The sequence below is a fragment of the Cervus canadensis genome, chromosome 18 (assembly GCF_019320065.1).
Source record: "Cervus canadensis isolate Bull #8, Minnesota chromosome 18, ASM1932006v1, whole genome shotgun sequence".
NCBI classification, from domain to species: Eukaryota; Metazoa; Chordata; class Mammalia; order Artiodactyla; family Cervidae; genus Cervus; species Cervus canadensis.
This window is the reverse complement of record NC_057403.1, coordinates 40,658,504-40,678,442: the sequence shown is the minus strand read 5'-3', so window position 1 is coordinate 40,678,442 and position 19,939 is coordinate 40,658,504. Positions and strand designations below refer to the sequence as shown.

General features: G+C 45.4%; 1 protein-coding gene across 2 annotated transcripts; it reads left to right on the top strand.

The window, feature by feature from the left end:
- The first annotated feature begins 437 nt into the window (after nt 1–437).
- Nucleotides 438–12,371, top strand: HERPUD1 (homocysteine inducible ER protein with ubiquitin like domain 1). Of its 2 annotated transcripts, XM_043436229.1 has the most exons (8): nt 438–1,188; nt 4,010–4,087; nt 4,177–4,251; nt 5,921–6,051; nt 8,386–8,508; nt 9,062–9,412; nt 10,720–10,825; nt 11,607–12,371. In XM_043436229.1, the coding sequence occupies exons 1-8, from the start codon at nt 1,042–1,044 to the stop codon at nt 11,769–11,771; spliced, it is 1,176 nt and encodes a 391-aa protein (XP_043292164.1). In that variant the 5' UTR covers nt 438–1,041; the 3' UTR covers nt 11,772–12,371. The 2 variants fall into 2 exon arrangements, with proteins under 2 accessions (XP_043292164.1, XP_043292165.1); XM_043436230.1 differs by lacking the exon at nt 11,607–12,371 and having other exon boundaries at nt 9,062–9,258; nt 10,720–10,799.
- Nucleotides 12,372–19,939: the final 7,568 nt, after the last annotated feature.

Sequence of the window (19,939 nt, the reverse complement as noted above, 5' to 3'; positions counted from 1 at the left end):
CTCCTGTTACTCTCTTGCCCTTGCCAAACTTCTGACACACCTGGCAAAACAGATATCCCAACAAGATTGGAACAAGGATGGGCTAAGCACAATGGCAGTTTTGTTTTTTCAAGACCTTTTTTCCTACAGAGAGAGGGAGCGTCTACAGCAGCAAGGCCTTTGAGGTCACTTTTTAGGAAAACAGAAGCCTGCCTTCCCTTCTCAGCCTGTTTCAAGGAAGCATATGTTAGTATCCTATAACCTGAGGACTTTTTCCAACGTCCCCCAGCTTAACATGGACTGTGCCCTGCCTGCCACTCAGTATGATGTCCCACACTTGGGGGTGTACTTTCAAGACTGAGGTCACAGATGAACAGGCAACATTGGCTCAGATTCCTGCATCCTTAACCACAGGAAGGATCCGCCCTTCTTCCTGGCGCTCCTAGGGCGCCGCAAACTGGGTTCGCCCAGCGGTTCTTTGAGCCGAGGCAAGGGTCGGGGCGGCGCCGCCTGCCCTGGGTGCCTGACGTCTCGGGCCACCCCTGGGAAGGGAAAGAGTAAGTGGGACTGGGGGCAGAGGGGCGGGGGTGCTGCTTTGTGAGGAAACAATTTGCAGAGGCTGCCAAACCGGGAGTCTGCAGGGACGGCCCTCCCTAAACGGCCTTGAGCAACCCGAGCCACGGAGCAAGCCAGTGTCCTCAGGGCTGAGGGGCCCCGCGCGGGCCGCACGCACCCCAGCATGGTCACCGAACCCGGGCTCCCCAGCCGCAGCCGCGACTCCGGGTGACGCCACCGCCGCGGGTTGCATCAGCCCGCGCCCACGGGCCTTGGCCCGCCCTTCCGCCCACGGAAGTGGGCGCCGATTGGGCCACGTTAGGGCAGGGGCCTCCGCCTCAGCCAATGGGCGACAGCCACAAAGGGTTCTGTCCGCAGAGTCCGGGCGCGGGGTGCTTATAAAAGGTGCCGGAGGCGGGGGCGCGCGCCCCAGAGACTGGAACCGTCGTTGCGGGGGTTGCTGGCGGCTGGGACGCTTCCTCCCTGCTGTCTGGGGGAGCCGTCGACATGGAGCCTGAGCCCGAGCCTGAACCCGTCACGCTCCTGGTGAAGAGCCCCAACCAGCGCCACCGAGACTTGGAGCTGAGCGCCGATCGCAGCTGGAGCGTGGGCCGCCTCAAGGCCCATCTGAGCCGCGTCTACCCCGAGCGCCCGGTGAGAGGGGGGCCCCGACTCCCGCTGCCAGCACCCCGCCACCCCGGCTGTCAGCCTCGCAGCCCTCGTGGCGCCCCCTGCCCCCTAGAGATGCCGTGTCCACCTCCCCTCCCTGCATTCTCTCCCTTCGCCGGCCGTCCTCCAATGGCTGCTCCCCCAAGGCCAGTTTCCCGGGCCTGTGGTCTCCCCCTTTTAGTGCCCTGCCGCCGTAGGCGTCCCTTGACCTGGCCCCGTGACTGCCACTTCCTCCTCCCGGGCCGCCATCGCCCCGCCTTCCCGACGGGGCCGGCTTCCCCTGTCACGTCGCCTCCTAGGTCCCCAAACTCTGCCATATACCTCTCCAGACCCCTTCCCGTCCCCTCGATCTGGCTTCCAGCCTTAGCAAAGCCGCTGAAACAGCAGTTTGACCTTGGGTGAATCGTTTTATCCTCCAAACCTCAGTTTCCCCCAAACGTCAGAGCGACGTGTTCCTGGTTAGGATCGTATCCGATTAGGTTAGAAATAAGGAAAAGTGAAGGCTGCAAACTGGGGTTTCTGATGTGGCCTCTCCGTGGGGAGAGAGGGCAGGGGCTAAGCCCAGGCCAGTGGCCATAGAGAAGCGTGGTGAGCGCCGGGCCGTGTGTACCGAAGGCCCCACACCCAGGAGCAAGGACGTGGCTGTTCCCCTCCGGGTCCACCTTCCGCCTCAGGGCCCCTCCCTGTGAGCTGGACTCCACAGCGTCTGCCTAGTCCCAGGGAGGAGCCTCGTGCGCTTTCTGCTTAAGAGTGACTTAGAACGCAAATAGGTGGAAGGAATCTACTCGAGTCTGGGTTTTAAAGACTTTGGGCCCTCAGTTACAGAGATTTCCTCGCTTTGTTTTGGTTGACACATCTGTCAACATCACCCTTAGCGACGGCCCTCCCTCCCCACCACGTGATGGAAGCCATGAACTGGACCTTCCTGTGTTTACTTTCTAATTTTTTTTACTCTAATATTATGTAAGTGTCAGCAGTGTTCTTTGCTGCCCAGGACTGTAATTCCCCTCAGTCAAACAGAAGAGGGCATCAGGTCAGGACGAGATTGTGAAATTGTCCCTCCTTATCTGAAGCGTTATTACGTGCCGTGGCTCATGGGTCAGGTTGTTTTTGTTACCTGTTGTCAAGAAGGTGGAAGTGTGAGTGTCCCTTCTGAGCCATTCTTTTGAAATTTACTTATTTGTTTAAGAAGCTCCCATTTTGTTAGCATTTATCTTGGCACTGTTTGCAAGGTCACCATAGTTGCTTCCAAGAAACCAGGTGTTAAGCTGCTATGAGAATGGCTATTAGATACACAAATTGGCGAGGCAGGTGTAGGCTCTTGTTGCATCATTTGGTGAAAGGCGGTGTTTTGGAAGAGAGCTTTCCTTTTGGGCTTCCCTGGGTGAGGAGCATCACTCTGGTCTGAGGACCTAAAGTTGTAAGTAAAAGGTCTCAGATATGTAAATTTGTGTTTAAAAATTATGGCTGAAGCACACTCATCATTTGCTTTGTAATGTGAGAAGCCTTACTTTTGATAGTGGTTTGCTTAATATATTTTTCTTCAAATCAGCATTCTGGGTAAAGACACCAGGGTCAGTTCAGGCCTTTAACAGGCCTCAAATCACAGGCACCTGTGGTTTTCAAACCTTTCCTAGTGTGAAACACTTTAATAATGCAGGATCCCACCTATGCAATAACATTTACAAGTCCAAGTGTATAGCGTTTACTTAAAAAGTTCAGTTGTTGAGAATGATGGTGAACACAACATTCAGTATATTTCTGTAGTTTGTTGTACTTGCCCAGTGTCAAAAAAAAATCCTGATTTACACAGATAAATCGATACTGTTATTGTTTTATTTTAAACAGCTTGCTTTTGTATCTTTGGCTACTTTGCAGGAATGGGTTTATTCCAAATTTTGCATAGTTGGTTTTTCTGGCAAGAGTAGGTTAAGAAGTTGGTGATGCTCTCCGGTGTACTGACTTTGGTGTATGTCATTTGAAGCCTTTAAGTCCAGTTTTTAAGGGAATTAAAACTAGATTTTAAAAGTGAGATCTGGATAAAAGTGTGTGGCACCACTGTGGTTTTAAAATCGCTGGAATGGAGAAGAGGGTTAGGAATCTTGACTTTAGCAGCACGTGACCTTGGACAAGTGAATTTTAGACTTTCCCCCTCCCCCTTAAAATTGCTTGCTAAGGTGCTTCAGTTGTGTCTGACTCTTTGCTACGCTGTGGCCTGTAGCCTGCCAGGCTCCTCTTGTCCATGGAATTCTCCAGGCAAGAATACTGGATTGGGCCTTCCTGACCCAGAGATCTAACCCACGTTAAAACAGGCATACTAAATATCTCTCAGGGTTGTGTGGAGTGTTGCCACACACTGTCTCCTCTCTAGCTGTGTTTGTATGTTGAGAAAAGTCTCTTGGAGGGCTTAAGTTTATAACTGCTTCGTGTTATCTTGGGACGGTGTTCTGTGGTTTTAGTGAAGGCTCGCTTTGAGTTCTCTTGAGACCAAACGAGGTTTTGAAGTTGGTTGCTGTAGGAACTCCAGATTGGTGCTTTTTGTGGCAGAAAGCAGTCTCCCTAGAAGTTAAGTAGGTTGCCATAGGCTTTGTGGACTGGATGTAGTTTTCCATCCTAAATTTGTTTGCATGTTAGAAATCAGTTTAAAGTTGAGAATTTTCTGAACAAAAGTATATGGGGCCTTTGGAAAAAATGTTCTCCTATGATGCTGGGGGGAAAAAATTTAAATATTTGTATAAAACAGTGTCTTCTGTTTGGGAACTTGCAGGGCTAAGTGCTGACCTGTGCTACTCTTTCTTTCCATAAGCGTCCAGAGGACCAGAGGTTAATTTATTCCGGAAAGCTGTTGTTGGATCACCAGTGTCTCAGGGACTTGCTTCCACAGGTATCACTTAATATTATTAACTTTTTGAATGTTTTTGAGCACTAGCCGGGTTGAATTCAAGTCCTAAAGTATTTCCTTATTACTTTCAGCAGGAAAAACGGCATGTTATGCATCTGGTGTGCAATGTGAAGAGTACTTCAAAAATGCCAGAAGCCGGTGCAAAGGTAAGTCTGCTTTTTCATGACTGTGGCAGTTTGTGTCATTCAGACTGTCAAGGTAGAAATAAAGGAAGTTGGGTTAAACTCATAAGCGAGCCTTTTTATTTTTATTTTTTTTGTGTGTGTAATAAAGTTTTATTAAAGTATAAAGGAGATATAGAAAGCTTCTGACATAGGCATGAGAAGGGGGCAAAAGAGTACCCCCTTTGCTAGTGGTAGCAATGGAGTTATATACTCTCCAATGAATCCAAAGAATGTCTGGAGGTTGTAAAGACCTCACCAGACCCACTCCCATAATTTACATTTTAAGATAACAGAGTTGGCCAGAAGCTTTAATCCAAAGATTGTCCTCAGGCAGGATACATCCTTGTAAAGGCCAGACTGTTTTAAGATAACAGAATTAGCCAGAGGGTTTAATCCAAAGACTGTCCTCAGGCAGGATACATTATTGTTATATAATCCTAAGGAATGTAGAGGAAAAAAAGTAAAAAAGTTTGTCCTTTCTTCCTCCTTGAATATCCCAGATCTCTCTCTCCTTGGGGACCCCTAGACTTCTTATCAACCTGCCTAGGAAATGACTCTCTCATTACCCCCTTTTCTTTTAGGAGAATTATGTTGCCTAGGGAAAAGGGGCGTCGTTCTCATTCCATAACTGCTTCCGAGCTGACAAGGGGCGTTGTCCCTAAATTGGTGAGGCAACATATTCTCCTAATCCTCATAGTGAGGATGTCTGATCCAGGGGCTCCAAGTAATTGTTGGAGGAGGCTGTGGCACTCGTAGGAGCTCGGACAACTATTTGTAAACTAAAAGATAAGCGAGCCTTTTTATCATGTAATATTTTGTCTCTTCCCCAGTGAGAATCAGGAATAAACTGTTATCAATACAAATAAGAGTTTACTATAATAGAAGTAGAGTGTTCTATTAGTCTTGTAGTGGAAAAGTGGAGTTCTGCAGTATACTCTTTTTCTGGGACACAATTTGACCTATAGTGGCTCGGAGTCCAGATGCCAAAGTAGCAAGGCAGTCATGAATTTAGCACATAATAAATTTCTTCTAAGGAACCATTCATTTTTATAGAGTAAAAAAGTGACTCTATTTCCTTTGGAAGTTTTCATTTGTTGGGATAGAAAAGACCACAGTCTTTATAAAGACTCATGTTAAATGGTTAAAGTCCCTTGTTTTTCATTTCACAGTGTTAGTTTAAATATACACTATTAATAATCTAATGTGGTGATACACTCTAAAATTGCATTACAGCAGTACATCCTGAAACATCTGATTGTACTATAAGAAATACTTCAGGTCTGTGTTGTACTTATAAGCCTTATCAGTCAAATTTAATTTCTTGATTTAGTAAATTTAATACCATAAGATGAATGGAGCATTAATAGGAAGCTATTGCTTTCTCAGCAATGATAACTTCATTGGAAGATTTCAGTGAAATTACAGCAGAGCTACTCTAGGAAAAAAAAAAAAGTATAGATTTAGTATCTCTGTATTGATACTGTGTTGAGAAAATTTCAGAATATCTTTATGTAACATTGCGTCTATTTTGATTTTGTCAAGTTCAGAAGTCAGGGTTGGGACATAAGCCATTCCCAGCGAAAGAATTCTTAAAGCTTGATTTCAGACAGTTGCATCAGACCTTTTGTTCTTGTGTTCATGTTGCACTTAGGTTGCTGAAGCCACAGAGCAGCCCACTGGTCTGAATCAGGGACAGTCCCCTGGGGATTCCTCAAGTGACGGTTTAAGGCAGAGGGAGGTTCTTCGGAACCCTTCTGCCTCTGGATGGGAGAACATCTCAAGGTGAGTGTTGCCATAAAGAACATGAACGTGCATCATTTGCATCAACTTACGAATAAGCTGTGTTTGTACTATAAGTCATGGAACTTTAAAAGAGACACAGTTTTGCTTTATAAGGGCTTCACTTTAAAGATCTTTTGTGTATTTAGCTTAATACATGGCCTTGTAGGAACATCTAAAAAGTAGAGAGGCACATCATGCAAATCTGGGCATTTCTCCTCCCACGTGGGTGTGCCTCACGGCACTGACCTCACGGTGGGAATCGGTGCTGCTGCGCTGGAACGGCTGTTGTCAGCAATCTGCAGCCGCTTTGCTAAGGGGCTTTGTGCTTTGTCGTAACAGTGGCTGACAAAAGCTGAAGGTATCATTTGAGAAATGCTCTGCCAGGAACTGTGTTGGTGGAGTTAGGAGAAGGGGGTACAGTTAGAGCTTTTCTTTAGAGCAAAAGCCAGAAGTGTCTAAATGGAGTGCTGTTTGTATTTCACAGCCCTTAGAACACCTTTTTAGGAAAGACCCTATGGGGAAAAAAAACAGTTTATTAATTATGAGTTGAAACTGTCTTCCTCTCTGAGTCCCCTGCCTTCTGTTTCTTGGTTTTTAATACCTGATTGTTGACAGTCAGGTGTTTGAGGAATGAAGAGTTGGTTTTTTTCTTAATGGAAATTTCAGATACACATGAAAGTAGAGGGAACTGTATAATGAATCTTCATGTAATGATTAAAATTTTTTGCCATACTTGCCTTATCTATTCCTCCTTTCCTTTTGTCCTGAGGTATTTAAAAATAATTCTCAGACATTGTCAGTTCACCCCATATACTTCAGGATATAAAAAACCTTGTAGTTACCTTGTGTATCTGGAGTGTCATCATCAGAGCTAACAAAAATACTTTGTCATTTCTACACACACACTGTGTCTTTTTGCAGTTGTTATTGACATGGGGCTTCCCAGGTGGCTCAGTGGTAAAGAATCCACCTGCCAGTGCAGGAGATCCAGGTTCGATCCCTGAGTTGGGAAGATCCCCTGGAGGAGAAAGTGACAACCCACTCCCGTATTTTTGCCTGGAAAATCCCATGGACAGAGGAGCCCCAAGGGCTACTACAGTCCATAGCGTTCTTTTTAAATTTTTATTTTCCACTGTGGTTTATCACACGATATTGAGTATAGTTCTCTACGTTATACGTTAGGACCTTGTATCTTTAAATAATCAAAAACAGTATCGTACCATGACATACTTGTATTAGAATACAATTTTAGAAGTATCTGGGTATGGAATTTGGTTAAAATACTGTTGCCAGCGTACAAGTCGGATAATCGAATTCATTATTGGATAGATGCTCTTAAAACTTTTTTTGACTGTATGATTTGAAAGTTGAGGCTCATATCTCTGTGAATTTCGCCATCATAAAACTTGTTGATTTCATCCAACAAATATTTATTGGACAGACAGTGCATGCGCCTTTGTTTAAGGATATGAGTTGACCAGCACAGATGACCACGCAACTCTTCCTGGTCTTTCTGCAGTTGTGTTAGTTTGTGTTTTGTGATGTGATGCCAAAGAAGTTCACCGTGTAGGGCTCACAGGCAGAAGATGACTCCCACACACACCCTGCCCCAGGCTGTACTGAATGACAAACGCAGGAGTTTGGTGTCATATAAACAGGGCTTAGATCCAGCCCTACCACTTAGGAGTTCAGCGGCCTCATCCAGATGCTTTGTCCTCCCTGAGCTGTCCTCAGGCTCCCGGCTATAAATGGAGTGGCTGGAGAGCGCCACAGACTTGCTGGGGATCCAGTGAGATAGCAGCCTGGTGGCCTCACAGGGCACAGGTGGTCAGTGAGCATGGCTGGGTGATGCCACACGTAACTCTGCCCCCTTTATATTTCAGACCTAGGGTTGGGAGAGAAATGGTGTTGGGAGAAGGGGAGGATTTCCTGCAGAAAAGGCTCTGGAGAGATGTGACTTTTTCAAGCTGCTCCCTGAAGGATGAATAGTAGGGTTTAGACCTTCGGTGAGACTCTACAAGTCTAAAATAAGGGTGGGGATCCACTCAGACTGAAAAGGTCCAGCTTGTTCGTACGTCAGGGTGATGACATGAGAACCCGGTGCTGGGTGAGGGCCCTTGTTTTCGCATGGGATCCAGACCGTGGCAGGAGGGCTCTGTCAGTACCGTCTGGGATGGTATTGCCCTGGTGCCTCGCCCGGAAATCTGTGTAACTGTCACAAAGCCCAGTCTTCCGTCTCTTTCTGTTTTGAATTCCTGATTGTGATTTAAACTTGGTTTTCATTGATTCATACTAACCCAACTCAAAACGAGCATTTTTTATCATCTTTCACAGACCTGAAGCAGCCCAGCCAGCGTTCCAGGGCCTGGGGCCTGGTTTCTCGGGCTACACAACCTACGGGTGGCTGCAGCTCTCCTGGTTCCAGCAGATGTACGCGCGGCAGTACTACATGCAGTAGTGAGTGTTTCCCCGCCTGCTGGGTGTGGCCAGGGCTCCCGGGAGTGGAAGGAGCGCGCGTCCGTGATTCCTGTAAAGCTAGAAATGGAGGGATGAGTGTGTTTTCCTTATTATCTGCAGAGTCCTGTTGTGTCTGGTTCTGTGGGTGGAACAGTATAAATGGTAACTACTAACTTGTGTATTGACACAGGTGTGCTTGTGTGTGATCCATGGTTTGATGATTTTATGTAGAATATGTTCTTTCCTTTTTAATTTGTGGTATCTCTAATGGTTTATGAAAATTTTAATTTACTATTGCACTGTACTTTCTTGGTGGCCTTGGTGTTTAATTCCAGATGAAATGTACCAAGTGGCTTCCCTTAGGAGCAGAAAAGCTTTTAAAGATATGATTGTTAGTAAAGAAGTTCTTCACTAAGTTAAAGAAAATCTGCATTTGTATATCCCTACTTATAATTCTTAATAGTGAAAGATCCCTGTGTAAATGAGATGATGAGAACCGGTCTTCAGGATGCCTTGCTCTCAACAGTGTCTGCCTCTGTTCTTTTTATCTTAGCTTAGCGGCCACTGCTGCATCGGGGGCTTTTGTCCCCGCACCGAGTGCACAAGAGATACCCGTGGTCACTGCACCTACTCCCGCCCCAATCCACAACCAATTTCCAGCTGAAAACCAGCCCGCCAATCAGAACGCCGCTCCACAAGTGGTGGTTAATCCTGGGGCCAATCAGAATCTGCGGATGAATGCTCAAGGAGGCCCCATTGTGGAAGAAGATGATGAGATAAACCGAGATTGGTTGGATTGGACCTATTCGGCCGCTACATTTTCCGTGTTTCTCAGTATCCTCTATTTCTACTCCTCCCTGAGCCGATTCCTCATGGTCATGGGGGCCACTGTGGTTATGTACCTGTAAGCAGATGGTTTCGCTTTTATTCCCTCTCTACTACAAATCACACTATGTGATGACTCAAACCAAGTGCAGACTTTCCTCTTTTGAGCAGTTTCAGTCAATATTTAAGGAGGTTTATTTAAGTAATAAGTCATTCTGGCATTTTCAGCATAAAGAATTGATGGCTTGGTTGTGCACTGCCAACAATACAGTTAAATCTGTATTGCTACAAGAACAACATTTTCTTCTTTTCCTCTAGTTAAGCTACCTGCCAGGCTTCTTTTCACACTGAGGCATGGAAAGAAAAACTGTGTTTGTGTTGAATAGGAACATATTTATCTTTTACCAGGCTACAGCTGCCTTCTAGGATGAAGGCCACTGGCTGTGGCATAGTCCTAAAGGGTCAGGGAACTGTTGCAGGCCTGGCATTGGCTATATCCATGGTGCTAGTAGTTCTCAACCAAAATGGTTTTACGTCTCCCTCTAACCCTAACCCTTACCCTCAAGACATCTGGCAGTGTTTGGGGACATTTTTAGCTATCACAGTGGGGATGGTGGTGGGGCGAGGTGGTTCTGCTGGCATCCAGCTGATAGCTGCTCAACACACCACAGTACACAGATGAGCCCCACAGTAAACACATAGCCTGGGACATCAGCAGTGCCGAAGTGGGGACCCTGGCCTGGAGTGACATGTCCTTATTTGTGGTGAAAACTGACTGAAGACATTTTTCCTCTATAGGAAAAATGGATTTTTTTAGTTTTTGAAAAATCTTAGAAATATTTAGAAAAATGCATTCAGTACTCACACCCAGTATTAACCATGGTTAATATTTTGTCATGTTTGCTTCAAGACTTGGATTTAAGTGGATTTTCCAGATAAAGCTTTTAGGTAATTTTTAAATTCTATCGTCTCTAGAATCATATATTTAGGTGACCAAATCTAGGTCTTATTAGTATGTTATGACATACAGTCACAGCTGTGTATGTATTTCCTCTTTTCCTCTCTGTTCAAGTTTTCAAGTGTAAGGTTTAGTTCAGATGAGCAAGTATGTATTGAGCACATACTATGTGCCAAGTGCTCTTTCTGTTGCTGGGCACACGGTAATAAATAAGGCATAGTTTTCATAGTGACCATCAAGAACCTCACATTCCACCTGGCCTGGTAGAATGTGTCTGCAGATGGGTCTGGCTTCAAGCTTTAATCGGGCCCTGTTCTGCGGAGAGGAGGGGAGCGAGGGGGACCTCATCTCATCCAAGAGGGCCCCTTAAATTCTTGAGTACATCTCACTCTATTCACTAAGATGGATTTAATGTGCTTCCTTCGAAGGCATCACGTCGGGTGGTTTCCCTTTCGACAGAGGCCAGTTCAGAACTTCCCGAATGGTGGTGGTCCTCAGGAGGCTGTGAATCAAGACCCCAACAATAACTTCCAGGTATGGAGCCCGGTATGAAGTGCCGGGCCCTGGAGTCCTTCATCTTTAATTAAATACCTTGTGGTTTTTTCCATTTTATTAGACTAAATATGTCAAGATTTTTTCAAATTTATTCTTAGAGCAGTAGCTATTTTTAAAACAGTCATAAAATCCATCAGGTATTTTTGTTGTGTGGCAATTTGCATTTTGGCTTATGTAAATGGTTTTTTAAACTATTTTGAGTGTTCATGCTTAGTAACAATGTATTATACCATGGAAACTGCTAATGGAGAGTTATTCTAATTAAGAGGAACATATGCCTGTCTCTCAGAATAGATTTCTTGGAAAATAACATACAGAAATAGGGTTTCCATAAGGCACTTTAATGCACAATCCTAAAGGAGATTCTTTTTAATATAAAGTATCACTGTAGTATCTGTTTTTAGAATTCTGTGTTTCCAGTTTTAGTTGCCTTTTTTTTTTTTTTAAGCTAGGAACACTGCCAAAATTAGAAAAATATTAAGTGGCAAGCTTAATTACTAACTTAATAATAGTTGAAGATGTAGTTACTTCATTTGATACTGTGGCCAGGGATACTGAAAACTATGAGAGCGCTCCAGCACACTTGTGCTGTGGAGGCCAGAGGAGGAGCTCCGTCCAGCCTGCGACATCATCCCCGCGGTCATGCCTGCATCGCTTGGCTTATGCGCAGGGACCCAGGGAGTCACTCTGCCCTTGCCTAATGTTATTGGGTGCTTGTCACAGTCCTAATTGTTTTCTCCTTGTGTTTTATTCCCTACAGGGGGGTCCTGATCCTGAAATTGAAGATCCCAGCCACCTCCCTCCAGACAGGGATGTACGGGGTGACGAGCAGACCAGCCCTTCATTTATGAGTACAGCCTGGCTTGTCTTCAAGACTTTCTTTGCCTCTCTCCTTCCAGAAGGCCCTCCAGCCATAGCAAACTGACGGTGTTTCCTCTCTGGATGCTGGCGGCTTTGACAGGCGTGGACTGATCATCTGATTCTGGCTCAATTTCGTTACCTGGACATGGCAGTGGCACAGAAATAGTATAAGAATCTACAAAGAGGATGATATGCTTTTGTGATTAAGCAAAAGCAGGAAGTAAGACATGAAGCCATGATACAAATTGATGAACAAAAAATGCCTACAGGCTTCTCATGTCTTTATTCTGAAGAGCTTTAATATATACTGTTGTAGTTTAATAGGCATTGTAAGTAGAAGGCGTTAGTTTCGCATGTTTATGCCTGAGGAACTTTTCCAGATGTGTGTGTCTGCATGAGTGTTTATACATAGATGTCATAGACGCAGAAATGATTCTGCTGGTACGATTTGATTCCTGTTGGAATGTTTAAATTACACTAAGTGTACTACTTTATATAATCATTGAAATTGCTAGACATGTTTTAGCAGGACTTTTCTAGGAAAGACTTACGTATAATTGCTTTTTAAAATGCAGTGCTTTACTTTAAACCAAGAGAAGCTTTGCAGAGGTGAAAACCTTTGCTGGGTTTTCTGTTCAATAAAGTTTTACTATGAATGACCCTGGCAGAGACTCCTGTCATTTTAGTTGTTTATTCTGTGCCTGTCGTCACTGGATGGTCAGCAGTTGAGTTGCTGATTTTTGAGTAACCTGAATAGTTTGCTTCTTTTTATAAAAGGACCATTTGTACTGATTAAGAAGATAAGGTAAGGCCACGGAAGTTTTAACTTACTGAGATTATGCTTGTGTTTGCCCTGCATCCCCCATTTCCTGATTTAAACAATACTGGCTTATGTTGTAACCCATCAGCATTAAATTCCCCCGATTTAAAGTTAGTGGCTTTAAGTACTTTTCACCTGCTCACTTGTCATGCTGAGCTTTACTTTTGGACTTTAATCTTTCTTTTAAGTATTATTTTTGAGACTAATCTGAAAAGTAAAGTGCTGTGTATTTTTCACATGAATGATGCTGTAAGTAGAATGCTAAAGAACTGGGAATGTTGTTTTCAGCAAAGTAAATCCGCTTCTTGCGTCATGGTCATGACCATTTATTTATGGCTGCACTAGATCTTTGTTGCTTTTTTTTTTTTTTGCACAGGCTTTCTCTAGTTGCAGTGAGCGGGGCTACTCCTCATTGTGGTGCGAGGGCTTCTTACTGACGTGGCTTCTCGTCGCAGAGCACAGGCTCTAGGCACTCGGGCTTTGGTAGTTGCGGCTCATGGGCCCTAGAGCTTTCGGGTTTTAGTAAGTGCAGCTCGCAGGCTTGGTAGTTGTGGTTCACAGGCTTAGTTGCTCCACGGCAGGTGGAACCTTCCCAGATCAGGGATCAAACCTGTGTACCCTGCATTGACGGGCAGATTCCTGTCCACTGCACCACTAGGGAAGTCCTGGTCATGATCATGTAAACATCATTGTTTACAATGATGACTGGAAACATCATTGACATCCAATAAACATTCCCTGTACAGTTCATAGCCAGATGCTGGGTAGAGGCAAAGCTGTTTTATGTGTGTGTTTGTGTGTGCATGTGCGTGGTCAGTCACTCAGTCGTGTCTGACTCTTTGCAACCCCATGGACTGTAGCCCATCAGGCTCTTCTGTCCATGGGATCTTCCCAACCGAGGGTTCGAGCTGGTCTGCTGCATTGGCAGGTGGATTCTTAACCTCTATCACCACCTGAAAAGGACTCCAATTTTATCTATGATTGCGCTTTTAAAAGCCAACCAAGATATCATGTAAGGAGTAAAATAGCATAGAGTTTCAGATAACACCAGACTTCTGGAACAGAGGACTGACCAGTCAGGAGCCACTGATGATTGACGAGTTACAAAGGTGATATTTGCTTGAAGGAAGAAGCAACTCAAGACAAGGTTCTACAGTTTTACGAGTGAGAAGTGAGTGATGGGAAGAGAGTGAGGAGCTGCAGAGAAGGGTCACCGCCGAAACGAGAGTGCAGAGATGAGACTCCCTTCCTGCGAAGGAGCTGGATTCCTGGTGTACTTGGCCATTGATCAAAGTGGTCATTAAGAATTGATATGAAGTCATTTTAAAATTCCTGAGTGGAGAAGCCTATCGTTTTATGGAGCAGGAGCAGCATCGCTTGGAAAAGGCGCCCGGAACCCCAGGCAGCTGGCAGTGCTGGGCTCCTGCTTTTGAAGTAGTGAGGCCACTCACTCTCCCTGTGGTGTCCGGTTGCATCAGTTAAACTCCAGATTCCACAGGCTCAGAATAGGTGCTCCTAAGGACAGCTGACAAGGGTTCAGATTGTCCCTAGCCACATTAAGAAAGGAACCTTCAGACAAGAGTCAAGGCTTAAAGACTTCTGATGGGTGCGAGATATGGCAAAAAGAACTGTTTCCACGACAGTTACTAACTGTGCAGTCACAGAAGAATGTACTGCATACCATACTTTGGAAATTGTTGGTTTGAGTCTCTGTTGTTAAGTAGCAGTTAAAAAGCTGAAAGCATAAACCAAAAAATTTCCCAAATGTTAGCTCAGGCCGTCATTGCTTTTTAAGTTAGTGTTTTTCAAGGTGTGTTTTCTTGAACCCTCGTTCTATAGCAGGAACACTCCAGAGAGCGAGCTTGTGCCCAGTCGCTCAGTTGTGTCCAAGTCTTTGCAACCCCATGGACTGTAGCCCACCAGGCTCCTCAGTCCCTGGGATTTTCCAGATAGGAAGACTTGAGTGGATTGCCATTTCCTTCTCCAGGGGAACCTTACCACCCAGGGATTGAACTGGAGTCTCCTGCTTTGGCAGGTGGATCCTTGACCACTGAGCCACCTGGAAGGCCCCGGGAAAATGATCTCACAGCCAGGTAAATCTGGAAACCTCAAGTTGACACAAGTTGGTGGGTTTCTTCACTGCGGGGCTCCGAGGGCATTTAATATCCCGATGTGCATTCGAAGGAGGGTGTGTGGTCTGTGGCCTCTCCCTTCTGTGGACCCGCCCAGAACTGAAAAATGGGCCACAGCTGAGGAAATGCAGTTAAGTTACTGTTAATGAACAGCTTGTTTGGACAGCACACAGGTGCTTGGTGAGAAATGACCTTACACATCTATAATGAGCAATGGAGGTAAATACTCAGATGGCTTAGGGAGGGGATCAGAAGCCAAGCGGATCTATATAGGTCTGGCTAGTAGAGGAAGGTTCCAAGTCATCTTTGTCAGAAGACGCTCTCTCACCTGTTTCTAAGGGAGTTAACCCTTTGCGTGAAGAAACTGCAATGGCCTCCCCTGAGGGAGTTCCCTTGAGAGAAGCGGCTGATTCTTCTCAGGACCTACACCTCCCCCACCTCCCTTTGCGTCTAGATGCAAGTCCCAGCAGGCCTCAAGAAGTGAACAGCTCTGGGCGGCACACCTAAAGAACTGCATGATTTTTCCCACTTATACGGCCAGTTCCAGGGTGGGGTGAGAATGGATATTATTAATGGATGTGGGCTAGTGGTGGAAGCAACATCAAGTTGGATCAGGCTGGATTTATTTTTTGTTAATTTTTTAAAAAATGTATTTATTTTTGGCTATGCTGGTTCTTTGTTGCTTCACGGGCTTTCTCTGGTTGTGGTGAGTGGGGGCTACTCTCCAGCTGCAGTGCAGAGGCCTCTCTCACTGTAGACCCCAGGCTCTAGGTTCATGGGCTCAGTAGTTGCCCTGTGGCATGTGGGGCCTTCCCACACCAGGGATCGAACCCATGTCCCCTGCATTGGCAGGCAGACTCTTTACCACTGAGCCACCAGGGAAGCCCATCCTGGATTTACTAACAGTCCACTGAGCAGAGATTCTTTTTTTTTTTTTTAATTTATTTATTTTAATTGGAACCTAATTACTTTACAATATCGTAGTGGTTTTTGCCATACATTGACATGAATCAGCCATGGGTGTACATGTATCCCCCATCCTGAACCCCCCTCCCACCTCCCTCCCTGTTAAGCAAAGATTCTGTTTGTTTCAGTGTGAAAAATGAGAAATTGATCTGATAGATAAGTTGGCTGAAACATAGGTTGAAGGGTGGCCCACACTAAGGAAGCTGAAATGACAGAACTACCTTGGTATACTGTAGAAGGTATTCATCATAGGGAGATTGGAATGTTTAGTGTGAATTTATCATGTCAGACCTGCTCACTCACCCTGGGAGGGTCCAGAGGACACACCTTTCACCTGTAGCCCACCAGGCTCCTCTCTCCATGGGATTTCCCAGGCAAGAAGACTGGAGTGGGTTGCCACTTCCTTCTTCAGGGTAGTAATACAGTACTTTAATTTTTTTTTTTAATTTTATATTTTGTCAGCATGATGTGTTTTATTTATTTTTGAATGTCTTGGCCACCCCCTGTGGCATGTGAGATCTTAGTTCCTCCAACTAGGGATCGAACCTACACCCACCCCTGTACTGGAAGCACAGATGCCCAACCAACCACTAGACCAGGGAAGTCCCTACAGTATTTTTAAATTAAGATATGTGCTATTTTATTAGACATTATGTTATTACCCACTTAATAGACTATGGTATAATGTAAACATAACTTTTATGGGCATTAGGAAACCAAAAAGTTCGTATGACTCACTTTATTACAATATTTGCTTTATTGCCGGGGCCTGGGACTGAACCTGTAGTACCTCGGAGGTGCACCTGTACTTAGCAACAGGCAGAATCCCCACACTGGTTCTCTCACTTGTGGAGTGAGGCTTATTATGTAAAACCAAGTGGAAGTCACAAGAACTGCCTGTACCCAGGAAAGTGTACACGGAGACCAATGCCACATCCCCAGAGGGACTGCAGAGATCAGCGCCACCATCAAGGACTTAAGAGATGCAGCGGTGCTGACCCCACATCTCTGTTCAACCCTCATTCTCTGCAGAAGACAGGTGGGTCATGGAGGATGACCTTTGTTGTTCAGTCACTCTGTCGTGTCCGACTGTTTGCAACCCCATGGACTGCAGCACACCAGGCTTCCCTGACCTCCATCTCCCAGAGCTTGCTCAAACTCATGTCCATTACATCGGTGATGCGATTCAACCATCTCCTCTGTCGTCCCCTTCTCTTGCTGCCTTCAATCTTTCCCAGCATCAGGATTTTTTCCAATGAGTTGGCTGTTTGCATTAGGTGGCCAAAGTATTGGAACTTCAGCTTCAGCATCAGTCCTTCCAATGAATATTCAAGCTTGATTTTCTTTAAGATTGACTGGTTTGATCTTTTGCAGTCCAAGGGATTCTCAAGAGTCTTCTCCAACTCCACAGTTCAAAGGCATCAATTCTTTGGCACTCAACCTTCTTTATGGTTCAACTCTCACATCCGTACATTACTGGAAAAATCACAGCTTTGACTATATGGACCTTTGTCAGCAAAGTGATATACTTTTAATATACTGCTTTTTAATATACTGTCTAGGTTTGTCATAGCTTTTCTTCCAAGGAGCAAGTGTCTTTAATTTCATGGCTGCAGTCACCATCTGCAGTGATTTTGGAGCCCAAGAAAGTAAAGTCTCTCACTGTTTCCATTGTTTCCCCATCCATTTGCCATGAAGTAATGGAATCAGAAGATCCCCTGGAGAAGGAAATGGCAATCCACTCCAGTATTCTTGCCTAGGAAATCCCATGATGGAGGATCCTGGTAGGCTACAGTCCATGTGGTCGCAAAGAGTCAGACACGACTGAGCGACTTCACTTTCACTTAATGGAACCAGAAGCCATGATCTTCGTTTGTTGAAATGTGTGGACATGGGTGATCATAAACTGATTATCACTGGTGACTGGAGGTGGTGACTCCAACTGCAGCTGCTCTTCCATGTAGTTTCATTACTTGAGCAAGTTACACATCCCCTGTTCCTGGTTTTCAGCTACTGATCCAACAAGTGCTTTTCCCTTAATGGCTGTTAGTTTAAACCATGAGAAGCAGTTTGCTCTCAGTTGGCTAGACCAAAAATACTCGTTCACCATCCTGCCTCAGGTGTATCAACTCTGCCGCCCAATGTAATTACAATTTGGTCTGCAGGGACCTTGATGACCTTTTCCTTCCACAAAATATCCCACTGGCTGAACACTGATGATAAATGGGAATTCCATCTAGCAGGACATTTGCATTGTCAGGTGGTGGGAAATAAATTCCAAAAAGAGTCAGGGGCCTTCCACCTCAGTGAAATTTCTAGTGATGCAATGGTTGGGTGCATGTCAAGATAGGTTTTTTCAGACAAGTTATTGGCATCCGGCCCCTCCTACAGCCAAAAAGCCAGGCACAACATAAAATTGTCCTCTGGATTTGGGAGCAATGTAGTCCTCATTCGGGTGTGTCACTCCGGCTTATTTACTCTCAGGCCCAAGTGACCTGAAAAGCTGCCTGTTTTGAGTGGGGCCCAGAGCAAGAGAAAGATTGGCATCTGCTATTCTCTGCAGATAAATCCCTTCCCTCCTGAGTAACTGCTGAACTGCTGGATTTACACCTGCAATGACCCTATTTCCAAAGAAGTTCACATCCCGAGGTTCTGGATGGGCACAATCTTGGGATACAATTCAACCCACACAGGGAGAAGTGCTTCCAGGAGACACAACGATGATTCCATCAAACTGGGAGCTTAGCTCCCCAGCCACTTCGGGCTCTCATGCCTCCAGAATCAACAGGCAGAGAAGGGCATTATCCTATTGGCGTGGCTGGTTGAATCTGACTATCAAGAGGAGATTGGGCTGCTACTACACAAATGAAGATAAGGAAGAAGATGGGAATCCTGGAGATCCCTAAGGCTACCCTGCCTGTCGATGGAAAATCCAATGAAGGCAGAACTACTAATGGTCCTGACTCTTCAGAAGTGAAGGTTTGGGTCACCCCAGCAACCAGACCAGCTGAGGTGGCTGCTGAGGGTGTGGAACGGGTAGTGAAAGACAGTAGTTGTAAACAGCAACTACATCTGCGTGACCAGTTGCAGAAATGAAGCCTGTAATTATGAGTATTTCTTCCTCAATTTGTTGTACTGTGTTGGTAGCTTCATACACAAACTTGTATATTATGGATAGATATATAGTACATATAAAGTAAATATTTTTGTCTTATCTCCTTGTAATGTAACATAAGGTGAATTAAAAATAGTTAGCTTTACATCACAGAATGTTTTCTTTCTTTAGCCACGTGGCGTGTGGGGTCCTAGTTCCCTGACCAAGGATCAGCAGGATTCCTTTCAGTGGAATCGCAGAGTCTTAACCACCAGACCACCAGGGAAGCCCCCTGCATCATAGGATTTAAGTTACAGGATCTCATAGAGAAGAGTGACCATCACCCAAGGATTTGGCATCCTCTCCTGGGGAAAGGATCAGTGTGTTTGGATTATGGGGGGAATAGTCACATCACATTCAGTGGAAGCAAGGCTGTGTTACTGACTTTATCTGGAGGTAAGTATGGCTTAAGAGTGTGAGGGTACCTAGCTGACAAAGGGTGGACTGGGCTAGGCCAAGTTATTCAAACACTAATCTAGGTGTTGCTGGGCGGGGCGGGGGGGGGGCATTATTTTGCAGATATCATTAACACCTACAGTCAGCAGACTTTAAGTAAAGGCGATTATCCTCTACATCTGAGTTGGCCTCATCAAACTAGGTGAAAGATCGGAAGAGCCAAACTGAGGTTTCCATTAAGCCTGAAGACCTCAGCATCAGCTGCTTATCAAAAGTTTCCAGCCTGCTGGCCTGCCCTAAAATGTCAGGCTCACCCAACCAGCCTCTACAATCACATAAGCCCATTCCTTGAAAGACAGAAACAAGCAATTAATTTATGAATTCTGTTCCTCTGCTAGAACCCTGACCGATAAAGTGTCCCAGCTCTGGAGGTTAGGGGTCCCACTCCTCAGCCTTATGCCCCATATTGGCCAACAGGGGTTTGCGGCCAACAGGCTGTGTCACTTGTTTAGAATCAGGTGCCTCCCTAGGCTCTGCCTGAGACCAAATACATATGGGGGCTGCTCCTTACAGACTTTGCTCTGTGCCTCACAAGGAAGGTTTCCTATTCCAAAAGTGGCAGGGCAGGCTTGTGGGAAGAGGCAGAAGCAAGTTCTCCACTGAAACAGCAAGTCCTTAGGGTGGAAGGGGTAGGATATAAATCGTAGCTGTTTCCGACTTGGCACCTCTAAGAGTGACTTTGCCCACAGTGGTACCCAGGGATC